We start from the raw sequence: 27,193 nt of genomic DNA, 5'->3' as shown, positions 1-27,193 counted from the left end.
CAAGGTTTTAAATCTACTCTGAGAATAGTGGACGATAGTAAAGAAACCAGTCCAAAAACTATAGAGATAAGGACAAAAGAAAAACATATGACCAAGATGACAGGGAGAGCCATGGCATTTATCACACTTGTCCTCTACTTCTGGATATATTACAGAAAGTCTCGACTTAGACAAATGGACCCTATGTAAAACTTTGAACTGGATGAGCCCAAGATGAGCACAAGAAGTGGTAGACTGTATCTTACCTATAGCACGTTCCCAACACTCTTCACTTATTTGTACCCCTTTCCCATTTCCATTTCCCATGCATTCTTAATTTTGGTACTCGACTGACTACCTAAAGCCAGAATAAAATCATATATTTTAGAAATCATTCCTCTCTGATGTGGATTGTTTGAAAACAAGCTTTCAAAAAGGCTGTTCAGGAGGTGCAGAGGGGAAATTAGGAAAACATCTAGAAACAAAATTTTTAATTTGAAAATAACAAAATAGATGTGTCACAGGGAGGTCATAAGTAGATGACAGATTGGCAAAGCTATCAAAGACACCATCAGCATATAGATTTTTTAATTGTTTAATGCCCTTGTCATACCACACTGAAAATGTAGAGTCCATTTGCAATTACTTTCGCCAACACCTTCACATCTGCATTGAGCAGAGACAGTGGTCTATAAGAACCACAGGAGGTTGGATCTTTGCCATCCTTAAGAAGGAGAGCTATAGTGGCTTGTGTCAGAGTTGGCTGCAAAGACCCACATTCCAAGGATTCGTTGAACACAGATAAAAGCAATGGTGTTAATTTCCCAATAAACGTTTTAAAAAATTTAATTGGAAAGCCGTCCGCCCCAGAGGCTGTTAGATTGCATAGTTTTCATTGAATTTAGAATTTCTTCAACCGAGAGTGTGGAGTCCAGTTGCTTGGCAGTATTAGAATCAATAACAGGGTTACAAAGGTTTTGAAGAAATGCATTCACTTTAGTATTGTCTGCAGGAAATTCAGATTTATAAAGTGAAAAGTAAAATGATTTAAAAGTAGCATTAATTTCCATGGGATCTGTAGTGACAATATTATAAGTGATTTTAATACTAGGTATGAGACGGGAAGTGGCCTGTCGCCGTAGCTGATGTGCCAGTAAACGACTTGGTTTGTCACCATGTTCATAGTATGAATCACGAATATGTACAATAAGCGCTCTGCCTCTTTAGTCGAAATAAGATTCAATTCTGCTTTTAAGTCGAGACACTTTTTAAGAAGTTCTGGAGAAGGGTTCAGTGCACATCTTTGATCGAGGTTACTGATCACAGATGTGAGTTCATTAAGCCTAGCCGTGCGCCTTTTATTAGAGAAAGTGGAGTAAGAAATAATCTGCCCTCTGATATAGGATTTAAGTGTCTCCCATAACAATGAATAAGAGGTGGAGTCATTCTGATTGAAGAAAAGAAAGTCATCAATAGAAGTAGAAATGAACTCACAGAATTCAATGTCAGCCAAAATAAGAGAGTTAAATCTCCAAAGTGGTGGGCTATGTTTATAAATAGAATGTTGAATATCTAATTGTAGAGGCGCATGGTCAGAAATTACAATACCCATATAGTCAGAAGAAACTACACAAGAATTAAGAGTGCTGTCTATAAAAAAATAATCAATCCTCGAATAGGAATGATGCACCTGGGAGAAGAAAGAAAACTTTTTAAGAGAGGGGTTACGGGATCTCCATGGATCAACGAGACCGTTCTGACGCATAAAATCGGAAAATGTTTTAGACATAGCAGATTGATTCAGAGAACGGGGATTAGACCGATCCAAGTTTGGGTCAAAAACACAGTTTAAATCCCCTCTGAAAATCAAGAGGTGAGTATTTAAAAACGGGAGGTTGCTCAACAATCTATTAGCAAATTCCACATCATCAAAGTTTGGAGCGTATACATTTACCGACAAAACCTGTCTTTGCATTAGGGTACCAGCAACTATAATATATCTACCATTCACATCAGCAGTAACGTTAGTGGACAAAAACTGTGACTTTTTGCCAATTAAAACAGTGACCCCTCTTGCCTTCGAATTAAAGTTCAAGTGGAGGACTTGACTTACCCAAGGGCAGTGTAACCTATGATGATCTTTAATACGTAGGTGAGTCTCCTGCAAAAATTCTATATCAGAGTTTAAACTTTTCAAATGTGTAAAAACCTTAAATCACTTGACAGGATTACCCATACCTCTGATGTTCCAACTAATAAATCTTAGAGGTGTGCCTGTCCCAGCTGTGCTGGGATCCATATTACTATTAACCATTTAAATAAAGTAAACCACAGTTATACAAATAGCCAATTAGAGCCGAAGTGGGACCCCCTCCCCCCAACAAACCCCTAAACACACACACCCCCAAGGTCTCCATATAAAAAAAGAACAAAGGAGACAGCAGTGTTTCCCACAGTAACCAGAGTAAGCTGAACTAACCAAAAAAATTAAAATTTACAAAAGAAGTTCCAATAAGAGAAAAGGCCCCTACTGACTTCGAGTCTGATAAACAGTCTGCACGCAATAACAAATATAATGTGTTATCTTTTAAAGACTTGTGTTACAAATTAGATGAAATATAGATAATGTAACAGTGTAGCACATAAGGCTGAGGAAAAAATACTAACATAAATTTAAACAAACAGAAACTGTAACCTAGTCAGAGCATCAAAACAGAGAACCACATTATTACAGAGGTAGAATTAAGAGGAGTGAGTCCAGAAAATCTAGGAGAGGTAATTCAACAATAATATTTTAATTGAAAATCAGAATACTGTAGAGCTGGAAGCCCAAGTGCAAAAAAAAGGAGAGTCAAAAAGATGCCGTTGTCATAGGTGATGCAGCTCACCCAGATGTCAAGAATTTGACATAGTCCCCTGTTTCCTTCGCTGAAACGAAGTTCTTCTGAACACCGTTATAAGTAATGCGAAGCCGTGCTGGGTAAAAAATTCCATTAGCGAGTGCCCTCAATGCCACGAAGTTGACACCTAACCTCGTTAAACGCAGCCCAAGCCCGGGCTATCTTGGCTGTGTGGTTTGGAAATACTGAAATGGTCAAATCTCTCACTCTAATCTATTGGAGCTCTCTCGCGTGGGGTAAAATGTCAACACAATCACTGTGATAGTGGAATCTGCACACAATAACTCGTGATCATTCACCAGGCTTGGGCTTAGACTGAAGGGTCCGGTGGGATCGGTCCAAAACCGGCTCCTTCTCCAGATCAAACACTTCCTTCAGCAAGGCCGCTATAGCAGCAGTTGTACAGGTGTCAGGCCTCTCTGGAACTTGCACTATCCTAATGTTATTATGCTATGACCTAGATTCCAAGTCCTCACATTTATTCTCCAACTTGGTTATGGTAGCAGTGAGAGACTCGATAGTAGTCTTCATCTGAGCTAGGTCATCGGTACAACCGGAGAGAACATGCTCCATTTCCCCAACAGTACCTTTCAGTGTTGATATGGTAGCATCGGTAGCAACTTTATAACTAACCAGCTGTGTCCTCACGGCTTGCAGGTGAAGCTTGATAGTAAACAGAGCATCCCCGAGAGTCTCCTGGAGTTCCTTTTTTAAAATATTGGCAATGTCTTCCCTTAGCGAAGCCAGCAACTCGAGCCTGAGGGCGGCGAAGTCAGGGTCAACACGCGGCAAGGCGGATTCAGGGGAAGAAGGCAATGCGCTTGCAGCTGTGGTCGCAGCGTGTACCCTAGGCCTCAGTTGTGTCTGAATAGTACCACCAGCTTTCATGTTTTTTTCCAGACATTTTAACGTATTTCAAAGTTAAATGTGCAAACAAAAAAACAGAGTAGAGTAAGTCAAAATCTATTGTATGACCGAAAATTAATTACAATTTTAATCGAAATCCGCAGGAGCCTCCAACTTCGCATCCTACTCCATTGGCAACTCAGCAGCGCTCCCCGATATTATCTTTCTAAAATTCTTACACTAGATGGTAGAGTACACAGTGCATAGTGTAAGCGTATAGTACGTCATTTGGGACACAACTTATTTAGTCTCCAATGCGTGTTTTGGGAAGAGAAGTAACAGTGAGTAAATGTGCCCCTTGCCATGCGCAGACCAACTAATCGACAATGAGATTCGTTGACAACGATTTTTATAATAGTTTATTATCGATTTAATCGATTAGTTGTTGCAGCTCTAAAAATCACCTTTATTTCAGTGATTCACCTCTCTCTGTAGAGTGGAGGAACAGAGTTTCAAAAGCACTTAACTCCATTCCGGAAGTTTTTGCTATGGGCGATCTTGATTATGGACATACCACTGTGGTTAAACACCAAATCCGTCTTTCTGACCCAACCCCTTTTAAGCAAAGGGTAAGGCCTATTCATCCTTCAGATTATGAGGCTATCACACTTCATCTCCAGTAACTTAAAGAATGCACACATCATCCGCGAGGCGCCTGGCATCCCCTATAGTAGTCGTAAAGAAGAAAAATAGTTCCATTCGACTGTGTGTATTATCGAAAATTGAATAATCAAACTATAAAGGACGTATATGCACTGCCCAATATTGAAGAAACATTTTCTGCCTTACTCGGATCTAAATGGTTTTCCATTATGGACTTTAAATCAGGGTAATACCAGGTTGAGGTTGAGGAAGAAGAAACATCAGACATATGCGTTCGTATCACCCATGGGATTCTAGGAGTATAATTGAATGGCACAGGGAGTGACAAATGTGCCAAGCACTTTCCAGCACATCATGGAAATCTAATAATTTTCTCTAGTAGTCTGGAGGAACACGAAGAACATCTGAAGAAAGTTTTGACCAGACTGAAAGAATTCGGCTTAAAGTTGTCACCAGGCAAATGTGTATTCTTTATGAAATCAGTTAAGTACTTCGGCATATATCCTCTGAAAGCAGAGTAGAGACTGACCCAGATAATATTTTGGCACTTACTACTTGGCCAAAACCCTTGAATATCATAACATGTACAACATAATAAAAATGAACAGTATTTGACAGTAATTATTATGTTTATGTTTATGATTGACATATAATAGCTTATGCCTGTTAATGAGGTCTAAAATGTTACTACAGTTGATATTGGCAACAGTGAAGCATCTATCACAGTGACCTCATTTACATGGACAGCAGTAATCTAATTATTGACCTTATTCTGAATAAGACAATATCGTGATTAAGGTGTTTACATGAGTTGATTTTAGAATATTCCTTTCATGTTCCCGTTTTACACGTTATAGAACATAGATCAATTAATGGCACACGTCATTGCGTCCCCATGCCACGCCGTCCGATGTTCCCTCCAGAAATGCATGTATCAACATACAGTTCGTCTTCATTATGGTACTATATACTTTTTGATGTTTCATTTTTAATTTTATGAAAGCTTCAAGTGCAGTTAATTATTAGTCATGCTGTACGTGCAAATAGATGACTGCATGAAGCTGTGGGCTACATCCGAAACCACATACTTACCTACTATATAGTAGCTGAGATACATGTATTTCGCCTACTATACACTGTAGTAGGTAAGTATGCGGTTTTGGACGCAGCCATGCTCTCTTGTTTGCCGTCAAACGGTTGAGCACTACCTTGTGTTTATGTGTCCTGTCGCAAAATGGGGTGAAAACTCTCATACGACGTTAATAATGTGATTAAGGTGTGTACATGTCTATAATGCACTTCAATAATGCGACTAAAATAGGAATACTTCACATGTCTTAATTTGATTTGTGTTTACTTCAAGTATGACTTTAGTCAAGATAATCAACAATTGCTATTTACCTGGTAGTTTCTTAATCAGAGTATTGTCTTAATCAGGTTAATATCGGATTATTGTTGTCCATGTAAACGCACTGAGTGATATCTATCTGATGTTGTTTTAGGTCATATTTATGCAGAAATATAGAACATTTTAAAGGGTTCACAAACTTTCAAGCACCACTGTAAATGTAAACACTAAAACAGCAAATACTTACAGTAAAGTGTAGTAACTATTTAAATATAGATAGTAAGTATAGAATTGATGTATAATCCACTGCATGTATTTGATTTTCCATGAGCGGGCTAATGGGTGTTTGACCATACCAAATTTCCTAGCACACCTAATTAATGAATTTTGCATGTTTCTGAATACATTTCATGGGAAAGCAGAGTGTTGAACACCTGGAACTAATGCTTACTTAATTTTAAGTCTAATAATCATTTTATTACTACTGTATAGAAATAAGTCACCATGGCAGCAAAGTACATGCTGATGTAATCTCAAACTTGATAATGCAGGTCACACAGACAACAAATATCCACATGTTTTTTATTCTTACAATCAAGTAGATAATTAATGCTTTTTATTACAAAAAAGAGACAAAAAATAAGAACACAAATTATGCAGTGAATAAATAGCACACACTGATATTCTGATATGAAGAAATTTGCTCATTTATCACTTTCTTATGAACCTAGAATTATTTTCAAATTGAAGAAAATCTCATCAAAGTTTCTTAAAACTGCTTTTTTTTTTATTATTTTTTTTTTTTACAGACATAGAATTGATCCATTTGATGATAAAATGTTACACAGTATATTTATAATTTAGTCTATTATAATTTGGCCTGCCACTAGCACTGCCAAGCTATCAGTGTTGGGCCCTTGGGCAAGGCCCATTTATACAACTGAGCCTAATTGCTCAGTTGTATAAATGTAAGTCACTCTTATAGTGAGGAATGGGCTATAATTCCTCCAAGCCGATGTGCAGGACTGATCAACAGTTACCGGAAATGTTTTGTTGCAGTTATTGCTGCACAAGGGGATCACACCAGATACTGAAAACAAAGGTTCACATACTTTTGCCACTCACAGATGTAATATTGGATCATTTTCCTCAATAAATAAATGACCTGATATTTTAGGTCGTATTTATGCAGAAATATAGAACATTCTAAAAGTTTCACAAAATTTTGAGCACCACTGTTGCGCTTGTGGCTCCATTTTAAGTGGTCCAATACAGGTTGCTTGACCATTTTAAATTTTCCTCTTTTTTGTCTGATTACCTCTATGTATTGCCATTGCAAAACCACCAGTTTTTTTTTAATATTATTATTATTTTATTTGGTTTAAGTACGATCTTTGTGTAATGGCACACATCAAATTTTGGTTATACAGCTGTTTACAGAAAACTCAACATATAAACACTTTGCACATTCTTTTTCCTTAGACTTAGAGCTTAAGTTTAATTGTAATGCTCAATATTGCTAACAGTTCCACTACATTGTTTAGAGCCAACCTCCAAACTTACTTGCCTGTAATTTTCTAATAATATTGAAGACCTTGGTTAGCTTGTTCAGGTTGTGTTTGATTAGGGTTGGAGTCAATGCTGCAGGACAGATTTGAAGACCCCTGATCTATCAAGTTGGAACAGGTGTACAGTTTGTATGTGTGAATAGATTTTATACAAATATGGAATTACAGTGTTCAGTTGGGTGTTTTACAAATGAACAGTGTCATAAACAGATATGGTGTTGTTTCTTTGTTTCTCCTGTGATAAAAGCAGTAAGTGACTTCTGGGCTGTAGTTACTTACTGCTTTGCATCGAGGTAATCACACAAAACAAAAAATTCATAAACTTAAAAATGGTCACACAACCAAAATTACAATTATTGGACCACTTTAGATGGACTGATTTAACAGTAACATTACAAAATCTAGTGGAAAAGCCTTCTCAGAAGAGTGGAGGTTATTATCAAAGCAAAAAGGGGACTAAATCTGAAATGGGAAAGCACATACAGTAAATAGCTTATTTTATTAGCTTCTGGTAGGCTTAACTGAGATTGAGAAATGTATGTATGTCAGCTCATCCCAATTACATAGGTTTAGCTTTGATTTTATATGATTAGCTTTCTATAGTCATTGACCATTGCCATTTTTGGGGGAAGGCATATGGCTGCTATAATATTAGCACTGACCATTTACCCTGCATTAAGAAAAATAGCAAACAAAAAAAAAGAGCCACACATTTAAGATTATATGGAAAAGTGCTCTGAAAGTACTTAAAGTGCTCTAGTACTGAAAAAAAATATTTTCATAATTCCATTGTTTGCTATGCATCTTAGTACAATTTATTAAACATATAATTATCGATTATTGATTGTTTGCTGCTGAGATGACTGATATTTCAGTCCCAAAAATGTATGAGCTACGAAAGGACATGAATTAGGTACATACAAATCTTATGTATACAAATCTGTTTTCTAGCTTTGACTATACATACATGAATGAGAGGCTTTTTACAGATTCTTTAGGTGATTTGGTAGTTAACAGAATATGGCAAAAAGCTGGAGATTGGACCTGTTATCAACAAGGAGACTCTTCATTTGTTGTTGCTGTTGTTCTCTGGATCGCTGCACTGGATGTTGCCTCCACTGTAGTCAGTTCCCAGCATCATGGCCCCATATTTATCTACGCACCAGCAAATGCCTCGCTTCCGCCCTCTGGAGGGCTTACACTGCAACATAAAGTAGAGGGAAGTACCGTTTAATGGTTAGGTAAAAATACGCTTAAACTTAACAATATCTGTACGAGTCATACCATACAAATTCACATGCAGTTTACACAGTTTAAAAACTTGACATTGTAGTAATGTGGAAGTTACTTTGGAATTAGCTGTGGTCTATAAAGCTTTGGCCAGAAAGTTTGCATAATGCTAAATGGTGGTAAAAAGCTTACATCACTTGGCTTCCAAATCTCTAGTAGGGCTGCAACTAACTTTTATTGTAATAATCGATTAGGTGGCCGATAATTTTTTTTCGATCAATCGGATTGGGGGGGGGGGGGGGGGGCGAGGGATGACAAACTTTCAGTACCATTGTTTATTTAAAATAAAATCCACAAACTGAGTGTTACAAATATAAACTACAGACTAAAAGTTTACACAACTGTTTCTCCAATTATATAAGACTGAAAAGAACCCTATACACACAGACACACCACAGTATATAGTATTCATTTAGGACTATATATATAGGGATTTCAATGTACACCTTCCAGCCAAACCGAGTATTTGGACAGACCATGTTATATATGTATGTGTGTGTGTGTGTGTGTGTGTGTATATTGTATATATATATATATATATATATATATATATATATATATATATATATATAATATGGATATTTGGTGGAGGACATGCTTTAGCTATATGACAAATAATTTTTTCATTCTGTTATATAAGACTTAAAACCTGTTTGCGCTTGAAGAAGCCTTTCTTGTCACAGTTTGGCAGATAGAGAGACAGAGCCATGACTCTAGGCATGTCCTTCATCCTCTGGACAATTATGTCCAGCTTCCTCCGACACAGTCCCTGTAATTAGCACAAATCAACCAAATATTTTATATAAGTACAATATATACTCTTATACCAAGGTGCCATAACACTACAGAATGATCAAGTGAGACCATGGTGAAAGCTAACAGCACAATTCCCATTAGGTAGTAAGACCGATTGGGAAGCTTTGCTTGCTCATTGATATGTTCTCTGAGACTTACCATTTCAGGTTGGGCTTTCTCTATTCTGATGCGGGAATAGTCCATATGGCCCATGGTCCTGAGCTTGGACTGTAGCTGCTTCCTATCCTTATGAACAGCCAGGACCTTCTTGTTATTGAAGTGGTCTCGAGGAAACAATGGCACCTTGGAATGGTGATGTAGATCCTCAGTCACTGGCCCTGGGACATCCTCTTGATCTATGGATGGGAATCAACAAATTATAAAGCTAATTTGCTTACAGCAGAAAGCTTACACATGAGCAACACAGGCATCAAAATGACGCTTCAAAATTCACAACCATAATTTCTTTTATGAAGATTCAAATCATTCAAAAATGTGGCAAGATATAAAATACAGCAGAATGGATGCCTCGCCAAATGGTAGCCATTTGGATAATACAAAAAGTTTTCTTTAGGCATTAATTTACTGATGACTCTCTACCTCTCCACCTGGCACCTTTTCGTTCCTCTAAGCAGCTTTGGGGAGTAGTTAACTAAAATTAGTGACGCTACTAACTTAACTACATTTTTCAGTAGCAAGATAGTACCTCTGCTACTTGAAAAATAGTGTAGCTTTTCCAGTAACAAGTTAAGTTTTTTTATTCAAATGAGTAGTGGTGTAGCATGACCATTCATTACTTTTTGTCCAATTATAACAGTGCGCTTCATTGCATCTGTGGTGCCCACTTGCTTCACAGGAATTAAGAGCCTCATTGGACCTGTCCAAATACCCACACTTGCAGTCTTTGCAATTAATCACTTGTCTACTTACATCATGTATTTCCTGTATTTGGCACAAGTGTTCAAGTAGCCGTGAAGACCGCAAATGTGTGTAGAACTTCATTACCCGATGGGACACACTTAGCAAGTGCAAAAATGTTGGTCCAGTTTGTGACAGCAGTACTCGTCGTTGTTATTGTTCTTTTAAAAACTTACTGTTACAGAACAAACAACTGACCTAAATCTGATGAGTGAATTTTGGGTAAGTGAATGTATTTTAAGTGGTTTAAGTGGTTAATAAAAAGCATTTTCAAACATTTTACAAAATACATGTTATCTCTGCTGTCTGTACCAATAAAATGTGCAAAGCTTTACATTTTTCTAGCGAATTATATTTAATATCTAATTAATTTAACTTACACTGGAAAGTTTTCCTTGACATCTCACAATTTCGGATCATGAATGAATGACACTCAGCCTCGAATACCTCTGTGAAGTGTGGATTTAGTGTGCTTTAAGAGCACTGAGCTTTGGAATTTTTAAGAAGTTTGTTATGTGATGTTTGGGGTGGGTAAATGATAATACCATAATGAATTAGTACTGGCATTTATTTTCTGATACAGAGAATATTACTGGCGCTTTGTTGTTAATAGGAAACACAATTAAATGTTTACATTTATTTACAAAGAAAAGAAAATAATTCAATAAGTTTATCAAAGGCCTATTTCACAAAGCCAGTTTTGGTGACTACCCAAGTAAGTTTGAGTTTATTTTGAGCAAATTCTGATTTTGGTGGATTGGTTTTTAGTTGGTTTTATCACCATGGTAACTTACACTACATGGCTAACCTGCTCCGGAACATGTTTTATTCTGGGTAAGAAAACTGTAACTTCAACCAGGAAGGGAAAGACCATTTAGAGACAGACACAATCCCTTGGCTTTTCCCAATTACCATCTGTATGAAAGATATGGATTTTCGGATCTCTGCTGGCTTTTTGAGCCACACATTAAAAATCTGACATGCCGAAGCCACTCTTACCGTACCGCAAACTGTATGTGTTGCTATGCAGTTCTTTGCAAGTGATACATGTCATGTCAGTGGCATTATTCCTGTCCTAATATATTTTCACACATTGATATTTATTTTATTAATATTTAATTTAAAAAATTACATTTATATTCAATGAAATGCCATGAAATATGTTGGGGTTATAAGTTTTAAATCTACCTAATGTGCCCATTATTTTAAATGAGTAGGCTACAGTGCATCCAGAAAGTATTCACAGTGCTTCACTTTTTCCACATTTTGTTATGTTACAGCCTTATTCCAAAATGTATTAAATTTATTATTTTCCTTAAAATTCTACAAACAATACACCATAATCACAACATGAAAGAAGTTTGTTTGAAATCTTTGCAAATTTATTAAAAATAAAAAACAAAAAAAAGCTCATGTACATAAGTATTCACAGCCTTTGCTCAATACTTTGTTGAAGCACCTTTGGCACCAATTACAGCCTCAAGTCTTTTTGAGTATGATGCTACAAGCTTGGCACACCTATTTTTGGGCAGTTTCTACCATTTTTCTTTGCAGGACCTCTCAAGCTCCATCAGGTTGGATGGAGAGCATCAGTGCACAGCCATTTTCAGATCTCTCCAGAGATGTTCAATCGGGTTCAAGTCTGGGCTCTGGCTGGGCCACTCAAGGACATTCACAGAGTTGACCTGTAGCCACTCCTTTGTTATCTTGGCTGTGTGCTTAGGGTCGTTGTCCTGTTGGAAGATAAACCTTCGTCCCAGTCTGAGGTCCAGAGTGCTCTGGAGCAGGTTTTCATCAAGGACGTCTCTGTACATTGCTGCATTCATCTTTCCCTCAATCCTGACTAGTCTCCCAGTTCCTGCCTCTGAAAACCATCCCCACAGCATGATGCTTCCACCACCATGCTTCACTGTAGGGATGGTATTGGCCAGGTGATGAGTGGTGCCTGGTTTCCTCCAGACATGACGCTTGCCATTCAGGCCCAAGAGTTCAAACTTTGTTTCATCATGGTCTGGTGGTTCCAAACTTCTTCCATTTACAGATGATGGAAGCCACTGTGCTCATGTGCTTTCTTTGTTTTTTATTTTTAATAAATTTGCAAAGATTTCAAACAAACTTCTTTCACATTGTCATTATGGGGTATTGTTTGTAGAATTTTGAGGAAAATAATTAATTTAATCCATATTGGAATAAGACTGTAACATAACAAAATGTGGAAAAAGTGAAGCGCTGTGAATACTTTCCGGATGCACTGTATATCTCTGGATTTAATTACATTAAATTGTTTTATTGTTATTACTATTAATATGAGTAATATTGTATTATTATTATTATTATTAGTAGTGGTAGTAGTAGTAGTAGTAGTAGTAATATTATTAATATACATTTTGAGTATTAATTGTATCTTTTGGATGGTCTATAAATAAAGCAAGACTATAAATTCCTAATTGTTCTGAATTATCTTTAAATTGTGTTTAATTTTTTTATGCACAATTATACACAGTTATTCATAAGCTGATTCACAACCATGACATACGAAAAATGTTGCCTATTTAAGTAGCTTTAATGTAGTTAGCTACTTTTTCTTAGTAACTACTTTTTTAAAGGAGTAGCTTGAGTGTAGCTTAACTATGTCGAACTATGAGTAGCTTGTAGCTTGAAAAGCTACAGTTCCCTTTCAAAGGGAACTCAACGTTGTGTGAGCTTCACACTGTGGGATGCGCCCTCATGTGTGACCAGTATCGGAAGTCTGTGTAAAATCAAGCCTATCAATAGGCCTGCCATGGTCAGGTGACATGCCATATCGCACATATAAAACGCTGCCTGTAAACCAGGACATCAGCTTTCTTTGTCTTCAACACAAGCTGTATGTCGGTTGCCTGTGTAAACATTCCTAAAACTCTTCACTTCTCTCCATTTTGAAAAGTTTATATATATATATATATATATATATATATATATATATATATATATATATATATATATATATATATATATATATATGCATGAATGAGCTTTATAGAGTTCAGAAAAGTGAATTACTCCCTGCTTTCATTTTATTACAGAGTGGAGGTACACATTTTTTGTGTAAGGGTATGGCAGCGGTGCAGCTCAGTGCAGTGCAGCACTTCTCAGCCAAAGCAAGATGGGTTTCGGAACCTCAGGACTCTGGGCTGGCCTCTGTTGAGGCAGCCAGCTGGCTCAGATCCTAGGGGTACTGTATAGGCACAGTGAAGCAGCTCTGCTCTTGGCTCTCTCACTTCTCAACCGAAGGGGATGGAGCTCGCAAAGTGACATCCCCCAGTATGGAGAGTCAACCCACTCTCTCTGATTCTGAGGAGCCAGAGGGGGAAACCAGAAGGATAACGCTCCCTCTCACGACGTGGGATTATTCGGCCAACGTGGGGAATAAAAAGTATTGCTCTTATGCTATGCTGAAGGTGGAGGGCTTGCAAGCCACCTCTCTCCATCGATGGCAGCAAAATCAGGGAGGTGTACTTTGCTATCCAGGCCACAGCCACAGCCTGCTAGTAGGCCTGAATTAAAAATGATAATCAGGGCTTTTCAAGTGAAAAAGGAGGGAGATATCAGGGGACAAGAGGTTGTTAGGACAGTTAGACCCCAGTATTACTGTAGGGCTCCCCAAGTCAATGTCGTCCCAAGTTCAGTTTTCTCTGGTAAGCGAACAGTCATAGGGCAATGAAAATCTGATGCTTTCCCTTTTTTAAACTACCTGGATGACTGGTTAATTCTAGTGCCGTCCAGAAAGTTGGCAATTCAACATCGAGATGTTGTTCTTGCCAATGTGAGAAGCTTGGGGCCCAGGTTGAACCTCAGGGACAATTGCTTCCCAAGTCAAGAGTGACTTTCTAAGGGTTATATGGGATTTGAATACAATGAGGGTGTGTCTATCCCCAAGATAAAGTTAGGTCTGGGCATTGCCTCCTGTCATACCTTTGGGCCCATTGCACATGAGACCATTCAGTGGTGGCTGAAAGTCGGGGGTTTCATCCAAGGACGAAACCCCTGAGAGTAATCAGTGTCACGTGGTGATGCCTACGTGCTCTGAGAACTTGTAGGTGTCCCCAGTTTCTAGCCTCAGGTCACAATCTAGGGTCATCTCTTATCGCCAGACGGTAATGTCAGATGCCTCCCTCACAGTCTCTAGGGCGGCCCTCATCTAGTGCCATATAAATTGCCTAGAGGTATGGGCCATACTCCTAGCACTGAAATTCTTCTCCTCAGTTGAGAGGTCACCATGTGTTAGACAACATAGCAGTGGTCTCATATATCAACCATCAGAAAGGATTAGTTCGCAACCCCTGTGCAGGTTGCTCAACTAATTCTTTTCTGGTGTAGAGAAAGTTTTGTCAGTGAGTGCAATATGCATTCCAGGCAACCAGAACTTTGGGGCAGGTATCCTGTCAAAGCAGGGACTGAGGCCTGGGGATTGGAGGCTCCATCCACAAGTGGGTGAATCCATATGGCGGCAGTTCGGCTGAGTGGAAGTGGACGTGTTCGCCTCTGAGGAGACATAAATTAGCATGTGAAAGGTTACTAGCATTAATCACAGGAGCTGTGTAAAACAGCTTAACTATTTAAATGGTGAATTTCACCTGTACCCTACTACAAATGTAAATGAAAATACAGTGAGAAGGATTTTTGCATCTGCCACGACAAAACCCTGAAATTATGAAGTTGAAACTTTATTTGAAAACCATTAGTAAAAAAAAAAAAAGAAAGAAAAGAAAGATAAACAAACAAACACACAAAAAAAACTATTCTTCTAAATGCGGTTTCTTTTCTGTCATAAGAACAACACAAAAGGGTTTGGTGGTTGGGCATTTTCAGTAAGAATGACAGTGAAATAGTGTTACTAGTTTACAATATAAATTAAACTAAAACAGTCTCTTGGGCATCAGACAGTAACTGTAGATTTAAAGGTTTTAAATTCTCCAGCTCCCTAGTTTGTAAAAAATTTTGAAATCAACTGTATTTTTCTCTCAACATTATAAACAATAATACACATTCATCAAAACCTGAAAATGACTGAATTTTGCAGAAATGTTTGAGGGGAAAAGCAGATTCAAAATATTTGTGTAATTTTACAAATTGTACAGTAGCATAGAACAGTAAATATAAGTAATGATAGGTGATTTGAGACATGTTTTGTTTTAATTTTACTTATTTGTGGTTAATCAAATTGGTTAGCCGTAAATAAACAGTTATGCAAAAATACAGACATGGACATGATTTAAAATAATTTCATGTTAACCGGTGGTGGCTCGTCCATAGGGGTAGGTAATGTAGATCCCCATCATCAGCCATTCAACGAGTAATCTTCATAAATCCCTTATTCACAACTTTATACAATTTCAATTCTGTTGAAATACTACTTACCTCTTTTGAGTGACAAACAATATAAAATATGTTGTTTGACAGACATAAGCTGATGTTTCCTTGATTTGCTCACCTTTCTAGATGTTGCACAATCATGGTGCAGCATGGTTACTGCCCACTACCCATAGAGTTATCATTACACCCAGTGATCAACAATGGGACTGCAGCAATCACTAATAGTGGCCCACTGGGGCAGAAATTATGCTGCTCCATGCTTCAGGGAGGAATTATGCTGCTCCATGCTTGGGGGAGAAGCAGAGGATAAGAGAGTTAATGACAGGATTGCAAGGTTTGTGGTTTTTACTCCAAATTGAGGTAGTTTAATAATATTCCACAGCCTCCAGTGTCTTGTTTTATAGCAAGTAATCAGAATTAAATATAATAAATTGCAGCAAAGACAAAGTGTAAATGCACACAGTGAGTGACTATGGAGTGACCTTGGAGAGGCACATGTGCACTTTTGTTTGTTTAAGTTATGCTTGTGTGTTTTATATCCTGTTTGAGTTTTGTTTATTATTAAACTTTATGTTGATGTTCAGCCGGTTCCCGCCTCCTCCTTGACCATTTTGAAGTGTATTAGTCTGATAGCTGATTTTCAATTGCATTAGAATTTTGTGTCTTGAAGTAGCGAGCAATTGAAATTTTTTTTACTGAATTGAAAAAAATATAATATCTGGTCTCTAATGTATAATCAGGTCTCTAGGGTATATTATGTAACCGAACAGCAATTAAATTATGGACATATTATGTCACATAAGCAATTTAGGCTTTCTATCTTTAGTTAGTTGGTTAAATGAAATAAATATGCTAATTATTAACTGACTCTTACAAAAATTGGTTCTTTGGACATTTAAGGGCTCTTCTCTTCCTAAAGGGGATCTAAGTACTTGTAACCCTCTTTTACAGTATATGAGGGTGACCTCTAATCGCCCCAAACCAATATGTTTATATATATATATATATATATATATATATATATATATATATATATATATATATATATATATATATATATATATATATATATATATATAGACGGCACCCTATTGTTATTCTACCTCTTCTTCTTCTCCTGTTTTCTGGCGATGGTGTCTATGGCAGCCCATAGAACCGTTTGGTAAAAAGTTGTGAAATTTGGCAAACTGATTGGGGAGGGTCAAAGGAACATTGTGAGCATATTTGAGCCAAGTGCTGCCAATGCTCTAGTGCCACCATCAGGCACCATCGGACACAATACAGTTTGCCCATAATGGGCTAATGAATCAGTATTGCCGCCAAACCCGAAGTGAGGCTACATTTCAGCAATGACTTTGGGCACTGACACAAAACCTGGTATGCATCTTCAGGACCGACCATGACCTGAGGTTGTGCAACACATTTCATGACAATGCCACCTACTGGTCAAAAGTTACAATAGCATGGTAAACTCATGCTGACTCATTATTATCATTATCATGTGTCTGAACAAACATTATCAAATGAATATTGATATTCAAACTGTTCTCCTGTAACACACTGGCAAATGCAAAAAAAAAAAAAAAAAAAAAACAGGACGTGAGGGTATATCTCACCACTTCATCTACATATCATCATGAAACTTGTTATGTATCTTCAGGACCATGCCCTGAATATGCACCCAAGGTGTTTCATGACTGCACGACCTTAACTTAATTTTTTTTTTATATCATTTGAAGAATTCCCTGGTGGACTAGTGGCTAGGATGAAGTGCTCCCATTGCCACTGGTCTGGGTTCAATTCCTTGTCAGGGAGGGTTGCACGAGCCTATAGATATAAGCTATAAAAGTTCTAAGTTATAGCTACAAGCTATAAAACAGGCATCATGTCATAAAAAAAAATCGCCATAACGCTACCATACATATCGTAACATTTGTGAGTTTATATAATATATATACAGTGCAGCCGGAAAGTATTCACAGTGCTTCACTTTTTCCACATTTTGTTATGTTACAGCCTTATTCCAATATGGATTAAATTAATTAGTTTTCTCAAAATTCTACAAACAATACCCCATAATGGCAACATGAAAGAAGTTTGTTTGAAATCTTTGCAAATTTATTACAAATAAAACACAAAAAAAGCACATGTACATAAGTATTCACAGCCTTTGCCATGACACTCAAAATTGAGCTCAGGTGCATCCTGTTTCCACTGATCATCCTTGAGATGTTTCTACAACTTGAGTGGAGTCCACCTGTGGTAAATTCAGTTGATTGGACATGATTTGGAAAGGCACACACCTGTCTATATAAGGTCCACAGTTAACAATGCATGTCAGAGCACAAACCAAGCCATGAAGTCCAAGAAACTGTCTGTAGACCTCAGAGACAGGATTATATCGAGGCACAGATCTGGGGAAGGGTACAGAAACATTTCTGCAGCATTGAAGGTCCTAATGAGGACAGTGGCCTCCATCATCCGTAAATGAAAAAAGTTTGGAACCACCAGGACTCTTCCTAGAGCTGGCCAGCCATCCAAACTGAGCGATCGGGGGAGAAGGGCCTTAGTCAGGGTGGTGACCAAAAACCCGATGGTCACTTTGACAGAGCTCCAGCGTGTCTCTGTGGAGAGAGGAGAACCTTCTAGAAGAACAACCATCGCTGCAGCACTCCACCAATCAGGCCTGTATGGTAGAGTGGCCAGAGAGAAGACACTCCTCAGTAAAAGGCACATGACAGCCAACCTGGAGTTTGCCAAAAGGCACCTGAAGGACTCTCAGACCATGAGAAACAAAATTCAGTGGTCTGATGAAACGAAGATTGAACTCTTTGGCCTGAATGGCAAGCATCATGTCTGGAGGAAAACAGGCACCAGTCATCACCTGGCCAATACCATCCCTGCAGTGAAGCATGGTGGTGGAAGCATCATGCTCTGGGGATGTTTTTCAGCGGCAGGAACTGGGAGACTAGTCAGGACTGAGGGAAAGATGAATGCAGCAATGTACAGAGACATCCTTGATGAAAACCTGCTCCAGAGCGCTCTGGACCTCAGACTGGTGCGAAGGTTCATCTTCCAACAGGACAACAACCCTAAGCACACAGTCAAGATAACAAAGGAGTGGCTACAGGTCAACTCTGTGAATGTCCTTGAGTGGCCCAGCCAGAGCCCAGACTTGAACCCGATTGAACATCTCTGGAGAGATCTGAAATGGCTCCCCATCCAACCTGATGGAGCTTGAGAGGTCCTGCAAAGAAGAATGGGAGAAACTGCCCAGAAACAGGTGTGCCAAGCTTGTAGCATCATACTCAAAAAGACTTGAGGCTGTAATCGGTGCCAAAGGCGCTTCAACAAAGTATTGAGCAAAGGCTGTGAATACTTATGTACATGTGCTTTTTTGTTTTTTATTTTTAATAAATTTACAAAGATTTCAAACAAACTTCTTTCACGTTGTCATTATGGGGTATTGTTTGTAGAATTTTGAGGAAAATAATTAATTTAATCCATTTTTAATCCATCCAACAAGGATATAACATAACAAAATGTGGAAAAAGTGAAGCGCTGTGAATACTTTCCGGATGCACTGTATATGTATATGTATGTATGTATATGTCTGCATGCAAAATTTAATGGAGATCAGACAATAGATGGTGCTACAACAGTTTAAGTGTTTTAAAATGTTATTTCTTTATGGTCAATTACCATATATTTCTTATAATTATCTAGCTTTTTCTCTGATTTAGGTGCTTACAGGCTTGCACAATATTAAGTAATATGTTTATACACATGTTCTTAAAGGCCCTAAAGTGCTTGAACCACAATAACAGCTATATTCACACAAACACAAGTTCTTCAAATTGCTTCTATAAAAATTCTTTAAAAAAAAAAAAAAAGTTATTTATAACTTTGGTATTATTTGTCCTTAAATCATGGAACTGGTATCTTTAGATCCAGTGCAGCATACCAAGTCGGGTGAACTGTGTTAAGATGTTGTATTTTAAATTGGCCACCAGGAGGCACTATCAAGTTTACATGTGTATAAATGGTTGTATATTACACTATTTTACCTAATACTTAACCATTTTGACTCACGAACCACTGTTGTCGATGAAATAATTAAATATCTGTGATTCTGGAAAAAAAAAAAGTATATTATAGTAGCCCATAGAACCGTCTGGTAAAAAGGTTTGAATTTTGGCACACTGATGGGAGGGTCTAAGGAACAGTCTGACCAAATTTTGGAAACATGCTGCCATCACTCTAGAGTCTAATTTGGAAGTATATTTATGGTCATAACTTTTAAACTGTGTGTCCAAAATTTAAAAGCCAGGTATCCCAGGATTCCCTAGGTCAAGTTGAGTTCAACACACCCTACGATGTCAACTTCCGCCTAATCAGATTTTCTGCCATCTTGGATTTATTTAAAAACTGTTTTGTTTTTTTTGCCAGTCCTCCCACAAAAAAATTTTAATACTCCAAGCAGTTTGTCTGTAATGGGCCAATGAATCTGACAGCAAAGCTGCCAAACAGGAAGTGAAGTTGTATCTCAGCAAAATGCTTAAACCTAACTGACATTTTTACTACTCCTCCAAATTTTCTTCAACAAATTTGGCTCACAACATATTGAGAGCTATCTGAACAAAAGGAAATGCTAAGGAGGCACTCTGTGAACTGTATGGGGTGATTAGCGAACTGCAAAACAAACACCCAGATGGACTGTTTATCGTTGCGAGAGATTTTAACCATGCGAGTCAGTGCTCCCTAAATTCCATCAACATGTGAATTTTGCGATGAGAGGGGCAAACGTGCTAGATCTTGTTTACACAAACATCCCCGGCAAGTACTGGGTGGACCCCCCGGCAAGTACTGGGTGGAGCCCCAACTCCACCTCTGCTACTCAGACCGCATCTCTGTTATGCTAATCCCAGCATACAGAATGCTTCTCAGATGCTCCAAACTGGTTTTGAAGCAGAAATCCTGGCCAGCAGGGGCCATCTCTGCTCTTCAGGACTTTTTTGAGCACATGTTCAGGGAGGCTGCAACCGAAAGCGACTCCACCAATTTGGAGGAATATATGGGGTCAGTGATCAGCTACATCAGCAAGTGCATTTATAATGTCACTGTCTCCAAGACAATCACCACATGCTCCAACCAGAAGCTGTGGATCACTGCGGAGGTGCGTGCACTGCTGAGGGCCCGAGACTCTGCCTTCAGGTCAGGTGACAAAGCGGCCCTAAGTGCAGCGAGGGCAAAACTGTGACATGCCCAGAAAATCCACAGTCATGCACAGTGGCAACACAAGGTGCATGTGGCAGTGCATTCAGGCCATCAGCAACTACTGAACAACATCACCCACCTGTGACAGCGATACCTCACTTCCAGATGTGCTGAACAACTTTTACGCTCAGTTTGAGGAATGACGTGGCGGCAAGGAAGATCACCCCTCCTCCCAACGACCAGGTGCTCTTTCTAACCAAGGCTGATGTGAGGAAAACTCTACACAGAATCAACCCACGGAAAGCTGCTGGACCAGACAACATTCCTAACAGAGTGCTCAGAGGATGTGCAGACCAGTTGGCATATGTTCTCACTGACATCTTCAACATCTCCCTAAGTAGCACTGTCATTCCAATGTGCTTCAAGGCCACCACCATTGTCCCGATGCCAAAGAAGTCTTCAGTGTCCTGCCTCAATGACTACTGTCCCATTGCACTTACACCCATCATCATGCTCGTCATGAGGCACATCAAGACCCTGCTGTCCCCCTCACTGGACCTAATTTGCGTATCACCCCATCCACTCAACAGATCATGCCATTGCCACCACAAAAAGGACACCTACGTTCGAATGCTATTCATAGATTTCAGTTCAGCATTCAACACAATCATTCCTCAGTGCCTGGTTGGAAAGCTGAGCTTGTTGGGCCTGAACACCTCTCTCTGCAACTGGATCCTGGACTGCCTGACTGGGAGACCTCAATCAGCCCAGATAGGGAACAGCACCTCCAGCACCACCACACTGAACACAGGGCCCACAGGGCTGTGTGCTCGGTCCACTGCTGTTCACTTTGCTGACTCACGACTGTGCAGCAGTGCACGGCTCCAATCACTTCATCAAGTTCGCCCATGACATGACTATGGTGGGTCTCATCTGCAAGAACAACAAGTCAGCATACAGAGAGGAGGTGCAGCGGCTAACAGACTGGTGCAGAGACAACAACCTGTCTCTGAACGTGGAAAAAACAAAAGAGATGGTTGTTGACTTCAGGAAAGCATGGCATGACCACTCTCAGATGAACATTGGCGGCGCCTCCATAGAGATCATCAAGAGCACCAAATTACTTGGTGTTCACCTGATGGACAACCTCACCTGGTCCCTCAACAGCAGCTCCATAACCAAGAAAGCCTAGCAGCACTTCTACTTTCTGAGAAGGCTGAAAAAAGCCCATCTCCCACCCCTCATCCTCACCACGTTCTAAAGAGCAACCTTTGAGAGCACCCTGAGCAGCTGCATCCCTGTCTGGTTTGGAAATTGTACCGTATCTGATCGCAAAACCCTGCAGCAGATAATGAGGTCAGTTGAGAATGTCATTGGGGTCTGTCTTCCCTCCATCATAGACATTTACACCACACGCTGCATCCGCAAAGCCATCAGAATTGTAGATAAGCTCACACACCTCTCACACAAACTCTTCACCCTACTGCCATCTAGAAAAAGGTACCGAAGCATTAGGGCCCTCACGGCCAGAATGTGTAACAGCTTCTTCCCCCAAGCCATCAGACACCTTGGGGGAATTCTATCAACTAATCAGCTTTTTGGACCATTCATCCGATTTTCACCCAAATTGACTCAGATCATCTTCAGTCCATGCCAGCAGTAAGTTATGGATTTTATGTTAGTAGACCAAACCAAGCTGTTGGTCATGCTCTGATGCTTGCTTAGCTATGGGGTCAAGCACAACAGAGGCAAAGTAAGTAGCTACTTACTTTGCCTCTGTTGTGCTTGGCCACATAATTGCTGCTTGCAGCTATATTTATTCTTATTATTCTATTCGGAAATTGGTACCATTTTCAGAGGTTGCCATTTTTGATGCAGAAACATGAAATTTAGCACTGACATACCAAAACCTCCAAAACTATTGGAATGGTAAGTCCCATTCTTTTCTTTTTTCTATACACTGAAAACATTTGTGCTTATAGTCAAAAGAAGAATGAAACAACAGAGCAGAATTTCAGGTTTCATTTCCTGATATTTACATCAAGATATGTTCAACAACTTAGAACATGGCACCTTTGTTGTCAGTCCACCCAGTTTCAAGGAGCAAAAGTATTGGAAATGAAAGTCTTAAAACAAATTAAAGTAGGTAGCACTTAATATTTGGCTGCATATCCCTTGCTTACAATAACTGAATCAAGCTGGTGATCCACATGGGCAACAACACCTGTCAGTCACATGTTCAATTACTTTTTTATTCACTTGAAAAATGGGTAGGTTCAAACAAAAGGTGTCATGTTCTAAGCTGTTTAACACATACATATGTTAACATCAGGAAATGAAAGCTGAAATTCTTATCTATTGTCTCATATTTAGGGTGCACGGCGGCTTAGTGGTTAGCACATTCACCTCACACCTCCAGGGTCGGGGGTTCAATTCCCACCGTGGCCCTGTGTGTGCAGAGTTTGCATGTTCTCCCTGTGCTGCGGGGGTTTCCTCCCCCAGTCCAAAGACATGCATGGTAGGCTGATTGGCATGTCCGTAGTGTATGAATGGGTGTGTGAGTGTGTGTGTGTGTGATTGTGCCCTGTGATTGATTGGCACCCTGTCCAGGGTGTACCCCGCCTTGTGCCTGATGCTCCCTGGGATAGGCTCCAGGTTTCCCATGACCCTGAAAAGGATAAGCGGTATAGAAGATGGATGGATGTCTCATATTTATCTTTTGATCTCAAACCCAAATAGGTTCAGTGTATAGCAAAAACAATAGAATTGGCCTTGTGGTTCCAATTCTTTCAGAGGGGACTGTAGATTCAACATGGTAAAATGGTGCTTGTGTTTTTGGAAAAGATCAGATTAACAGTTGCCATGTAGCAAGACTCCAAAGTGGGTCATTTTTTCATAGTGAAAACTTTGGGGTTCTTTTATATTTAGCCAGAAGGTCATGCAGACCAAAACATACGAGATACAGACATGAAACTTGATCTTTATGTAGTACATGGGGAATAGGCAACACTCTAGAAACCACTTGGAATAGCATAGCAACAACCTAGCAATACCATATCCACCAAATAGAATAGCATAGTAATCACTTTGTAACACCCTAGTAACCATCTGGCATATCATAGCAACCACCTAGCAACACCGTAGCAAATAACTGGGATATCACAGCAACCACCTAGCAACACCCTAGCAACCAAATGGGTCAGCATAGCAACCACCTACCAACACCCTTGCAGCCACCTGGGAGAGCCTAGCAACTAAATAGTTATTTATACTTACTAACTAACTGGTCATTTAAACTTAAATGATTTAATCTTTGAACATTTTAACCTTTTAACGTATTATAAACTTTAAATATAATGTTTCTACATTTTTAATGTATAACCTCGCAACACATCAATGCTAGCTCTAATGTTATTAAAATAAATATCAAACATACTGTGTTAGTTTTTACACAGGCTTGTCTACTTTATTACTTATATTATTTGTTACATCAGTAGGCTAAGGAGCAGTAGATTTCCAGCTCGATTTCTGAAACGGTATTTTTTGTAACAGGGGCACAATATCTCTTATCTTAAATAACATACTTCTGAATGTCGAGTCCTGTAAATTTCCAATGGGCCTAAAAAATCCAACTGCCTAACCAGAAAGAACAAACAGTACCGGTTTCCTGTGGGCTTCCCTCAGCATGGGCTGTAAAAACTGCACATGTCTGCAATTGTAATTTAATTGGGTCGATTTTATGAGGATTTTGCATGTGGTACATTTTACTTACAATTTTGTGCTTCATAATATGCACAATGTTAAATAACTAATGTTTTTTCTAAACTGTTTTTTACTATATGAATTAGGTAACTGGTGTAGATTGAACTCAAAATCACATACTGCAGATGATAATTATTTTAAAGTAAATGTTAAGCACTTTGTGTGTATTATATTTATTGACCCCCAAATATTTTTACACAGTACATTACCCACAAGTTATGGACATAATAAAATGTCCAAATGTTACAGTAGTCCTAAACTGTAAATCTTGAATTATAACAATGTAGAGTGGTTGCAGAAAATTCATAATCATTATTTTTCCCATTTTAATAACTTTCATTGAATAATAATAAGAAGAAGAAGAAAAGTTTAAGCCAAATGTTTTCAATAGCTGCATCCCTTTAATTGAAGATAAAGGTGGCGGATGCCAAGTTAAATTATTTGAATGTGTTTCACCATCAAATATGGAAGAAACAAGGTTATTGTACCATATAAGACTACCACATAAGCAAATCTCCTGACACCACTGCAAAAAAACAACAACAGTACAATACTTCATCCAGGGGCTTCACCTTGCTTTCTTAATCTGCCACTGCATCATAAGGTAGTTTATTCTAACAAGATTTCAGTTATGAGGTCTTGATAAGATAACATTATCTCCTAATCTTGGAGAACTGTGCTTGGAATTTATGATAGTCTGAGTGCTGGCATGCTCTTTTCTGGAGATGAGTTTATCTGTTTTAGACCATGTTCACTTCAGCCCAAAGCCTAATACAACAGATTTTGCTGAATCACCATAGAGCAAATCTCAACCTTGCATAATATGCAATCAGCACACGGAGAGAGAGAGTAAGAGAGTATTCAGAGGCAGAATGGATAAAAATTAGAAAGAGAATCATAAGACATTGCTACATATAAACAACACAAATATATTGTGTTAAGATGTAATAAAAGCAAGTGCATATATAAAACATAAAATTTGAATCTATGGTATATATTATCTTGTTCCACAAATGTTCTTTAGATTATTAGTTTTTAGTAACCTGGAACCTTTGATGCTAAATGGATAGAATTTTCCTCCAAAAAGAACAAACCAAAGACCCCTTTAGGGTGCTAGATGGTGATAGTTTGGTCTAATTGTCTATACTACTTTCGAAGAGTTAATTAGACAATATTTGTTCCTGTATCATGTAGAAAATATGCCGATTTGTTTAATCTTGGCCAGTTGTTTCCTGTAAATATTATTATGTGATCTTTCAGCAACGGTACACGCATTTTACAAATTATACATTTTCTCGATACACGTTCCACCATCTCATTACTGCCGGTAATCAGTGTAGGAACTCACCCTGGGCCGGCATGTAGCCTTTCTTGTTCATACACACCCCCCTGCCGTGTAGCAGCGCATGCAGCGGCTTCTCCTCACCGAGGCGCGGTAGGCAGCGCAGACCCGTGGCGCACGTGCCCGTGTAGACGCCGCACTCATCTCCTAACCGCAGCGCGCAGGTCAAGCAGCAGCCGCAGCCCGGCTCCTTCACCGCCTGGCAGCCCGTGGGTACGGGTGGACACATGGAGAGCGCCTTCTGATCGCACGGCTCGCACGGCACATAGGAGGTGAAACAGGCCGGCATAAGCGCGATCAAGGCGCACGCACTAAAGAGTGTCTTCCTCTTCTCCAGATCCATGGAACAGTTAGCTGATGGGGGAATAAACTGATTAAATCGAATCAGTTCGGAGTACGGATCATACGTCAGTCTCCCAATGTCCAATTTTAACGTTATGGAAGTTGGACGGATCCAAATACAAATGCACCGATGATACGATTGTAGCAGCTTCGCGCTCAGTCTCGCGTTTGAATGAAAATTCCGGAGTTCATCAGCTGAAAACGCGGCTGTCACTAACACTCTCCACTAATCATTGGGGTTCAGTGGGGCTATGAAATGCGATGATCTCTGTGCTTCTTTTCCAAATTAGAGCGAGGAGCTGGAGAGTTCCAAGAATCTACGTTCGGATGCAAGAACTGCGCACATGTTCAGCTCGGTGAAGGGGAGACGCGCTGCACTCTATTTAAACCTCCCCGACTCCAAAGGCGGGTCTGCGGAGCTGCGATCCATTGCTATGTAAACACTGACGCTTATTAAAGGCCTGTAGTTTGACGGACAGTCAGTTTTACACACATTTAGCACTTGCCTGAAATGCAGTGGATTTATCGATGAATGTTTGGTGTACAGATATTGCCTCTTTACTTTTGCTATGGAGTTACGAGTCCAAATAGTTAAGTAATAGAAGCACAAGACCACCGATTTTAAAGTCTAATAGACTGCCAGAAACTAAGTAGTGGTACTGTTGAGGCCATGGTGATACGTACTTGCTGTATCTACTCAAAATATACACATTTACATTTATTCATTTAGCAGAAGATTTTATCCAAAGCAACATACAAATGAGGAAATACAAGCAAAGCGATATATCAAGCGGAAAACAATACAAGTAGTATACAGTACCCTCTTTCAGTGCCACATACAGTGCCCTCCACTAATACTGGCACCCTT

The 27,193-nt window shown here is 39.1% G+C and overlaps 1 protein-coding gene across 1 annotated transcript; it reads right to left on the bottom strand.

Annotated features, from left to right (window-relative positions):
• Nucleotides 1-6,326: 6,326 nt before the first annotated feature.
• Nucleotides 6,327-26,707, bottom strand: igfbp5a (insulin-like growth factor binding protein 5a). The gene is made up of 4 exons (XM_053638334.1): nucleotides 25,990-26,707; nucleotides 9,549-9,745; nucleotides 9,244-9,363; nucleotides 6,327-8,505 (listed from the first exon to the last, which is right to left on the bottom strand). Exons 1-4 carry the CDS (start codon nucleotides 26,324-26,326, stop codon nucleotides 8,371-8,373), a joined length of 789 nt encoding a protein of 262 aa, XP_053494309.1. The 5' UTR covers nucleotides 26,327-26,707; the 3' UTR covers nucleotides 6,327-8,370.
• Between the last annotated feature and the right edge of the window lie 486 nt (nucleotides 26,708-27,193).

The sequence above is a fragment of the Ictalurus furcatus genome, chromosome 12, assembly GCF_023375685.1.
Source record: "Ictalurus furcatus strain D&B chromosome 12, Billie_1.0, whole genome shotgun sequence".
In the NCBI taxonomy this organism is placed as follows: domain Eukaryota; kingdom Metazoa; phylum Chordata; class Actinopteri; order Siluriformes; family Ictaluridae; genus Ictalurus; species Ictalurus furcatus.
This window is presented reverse-complemented; position numbering and strand designations above follow the sequence as displayed.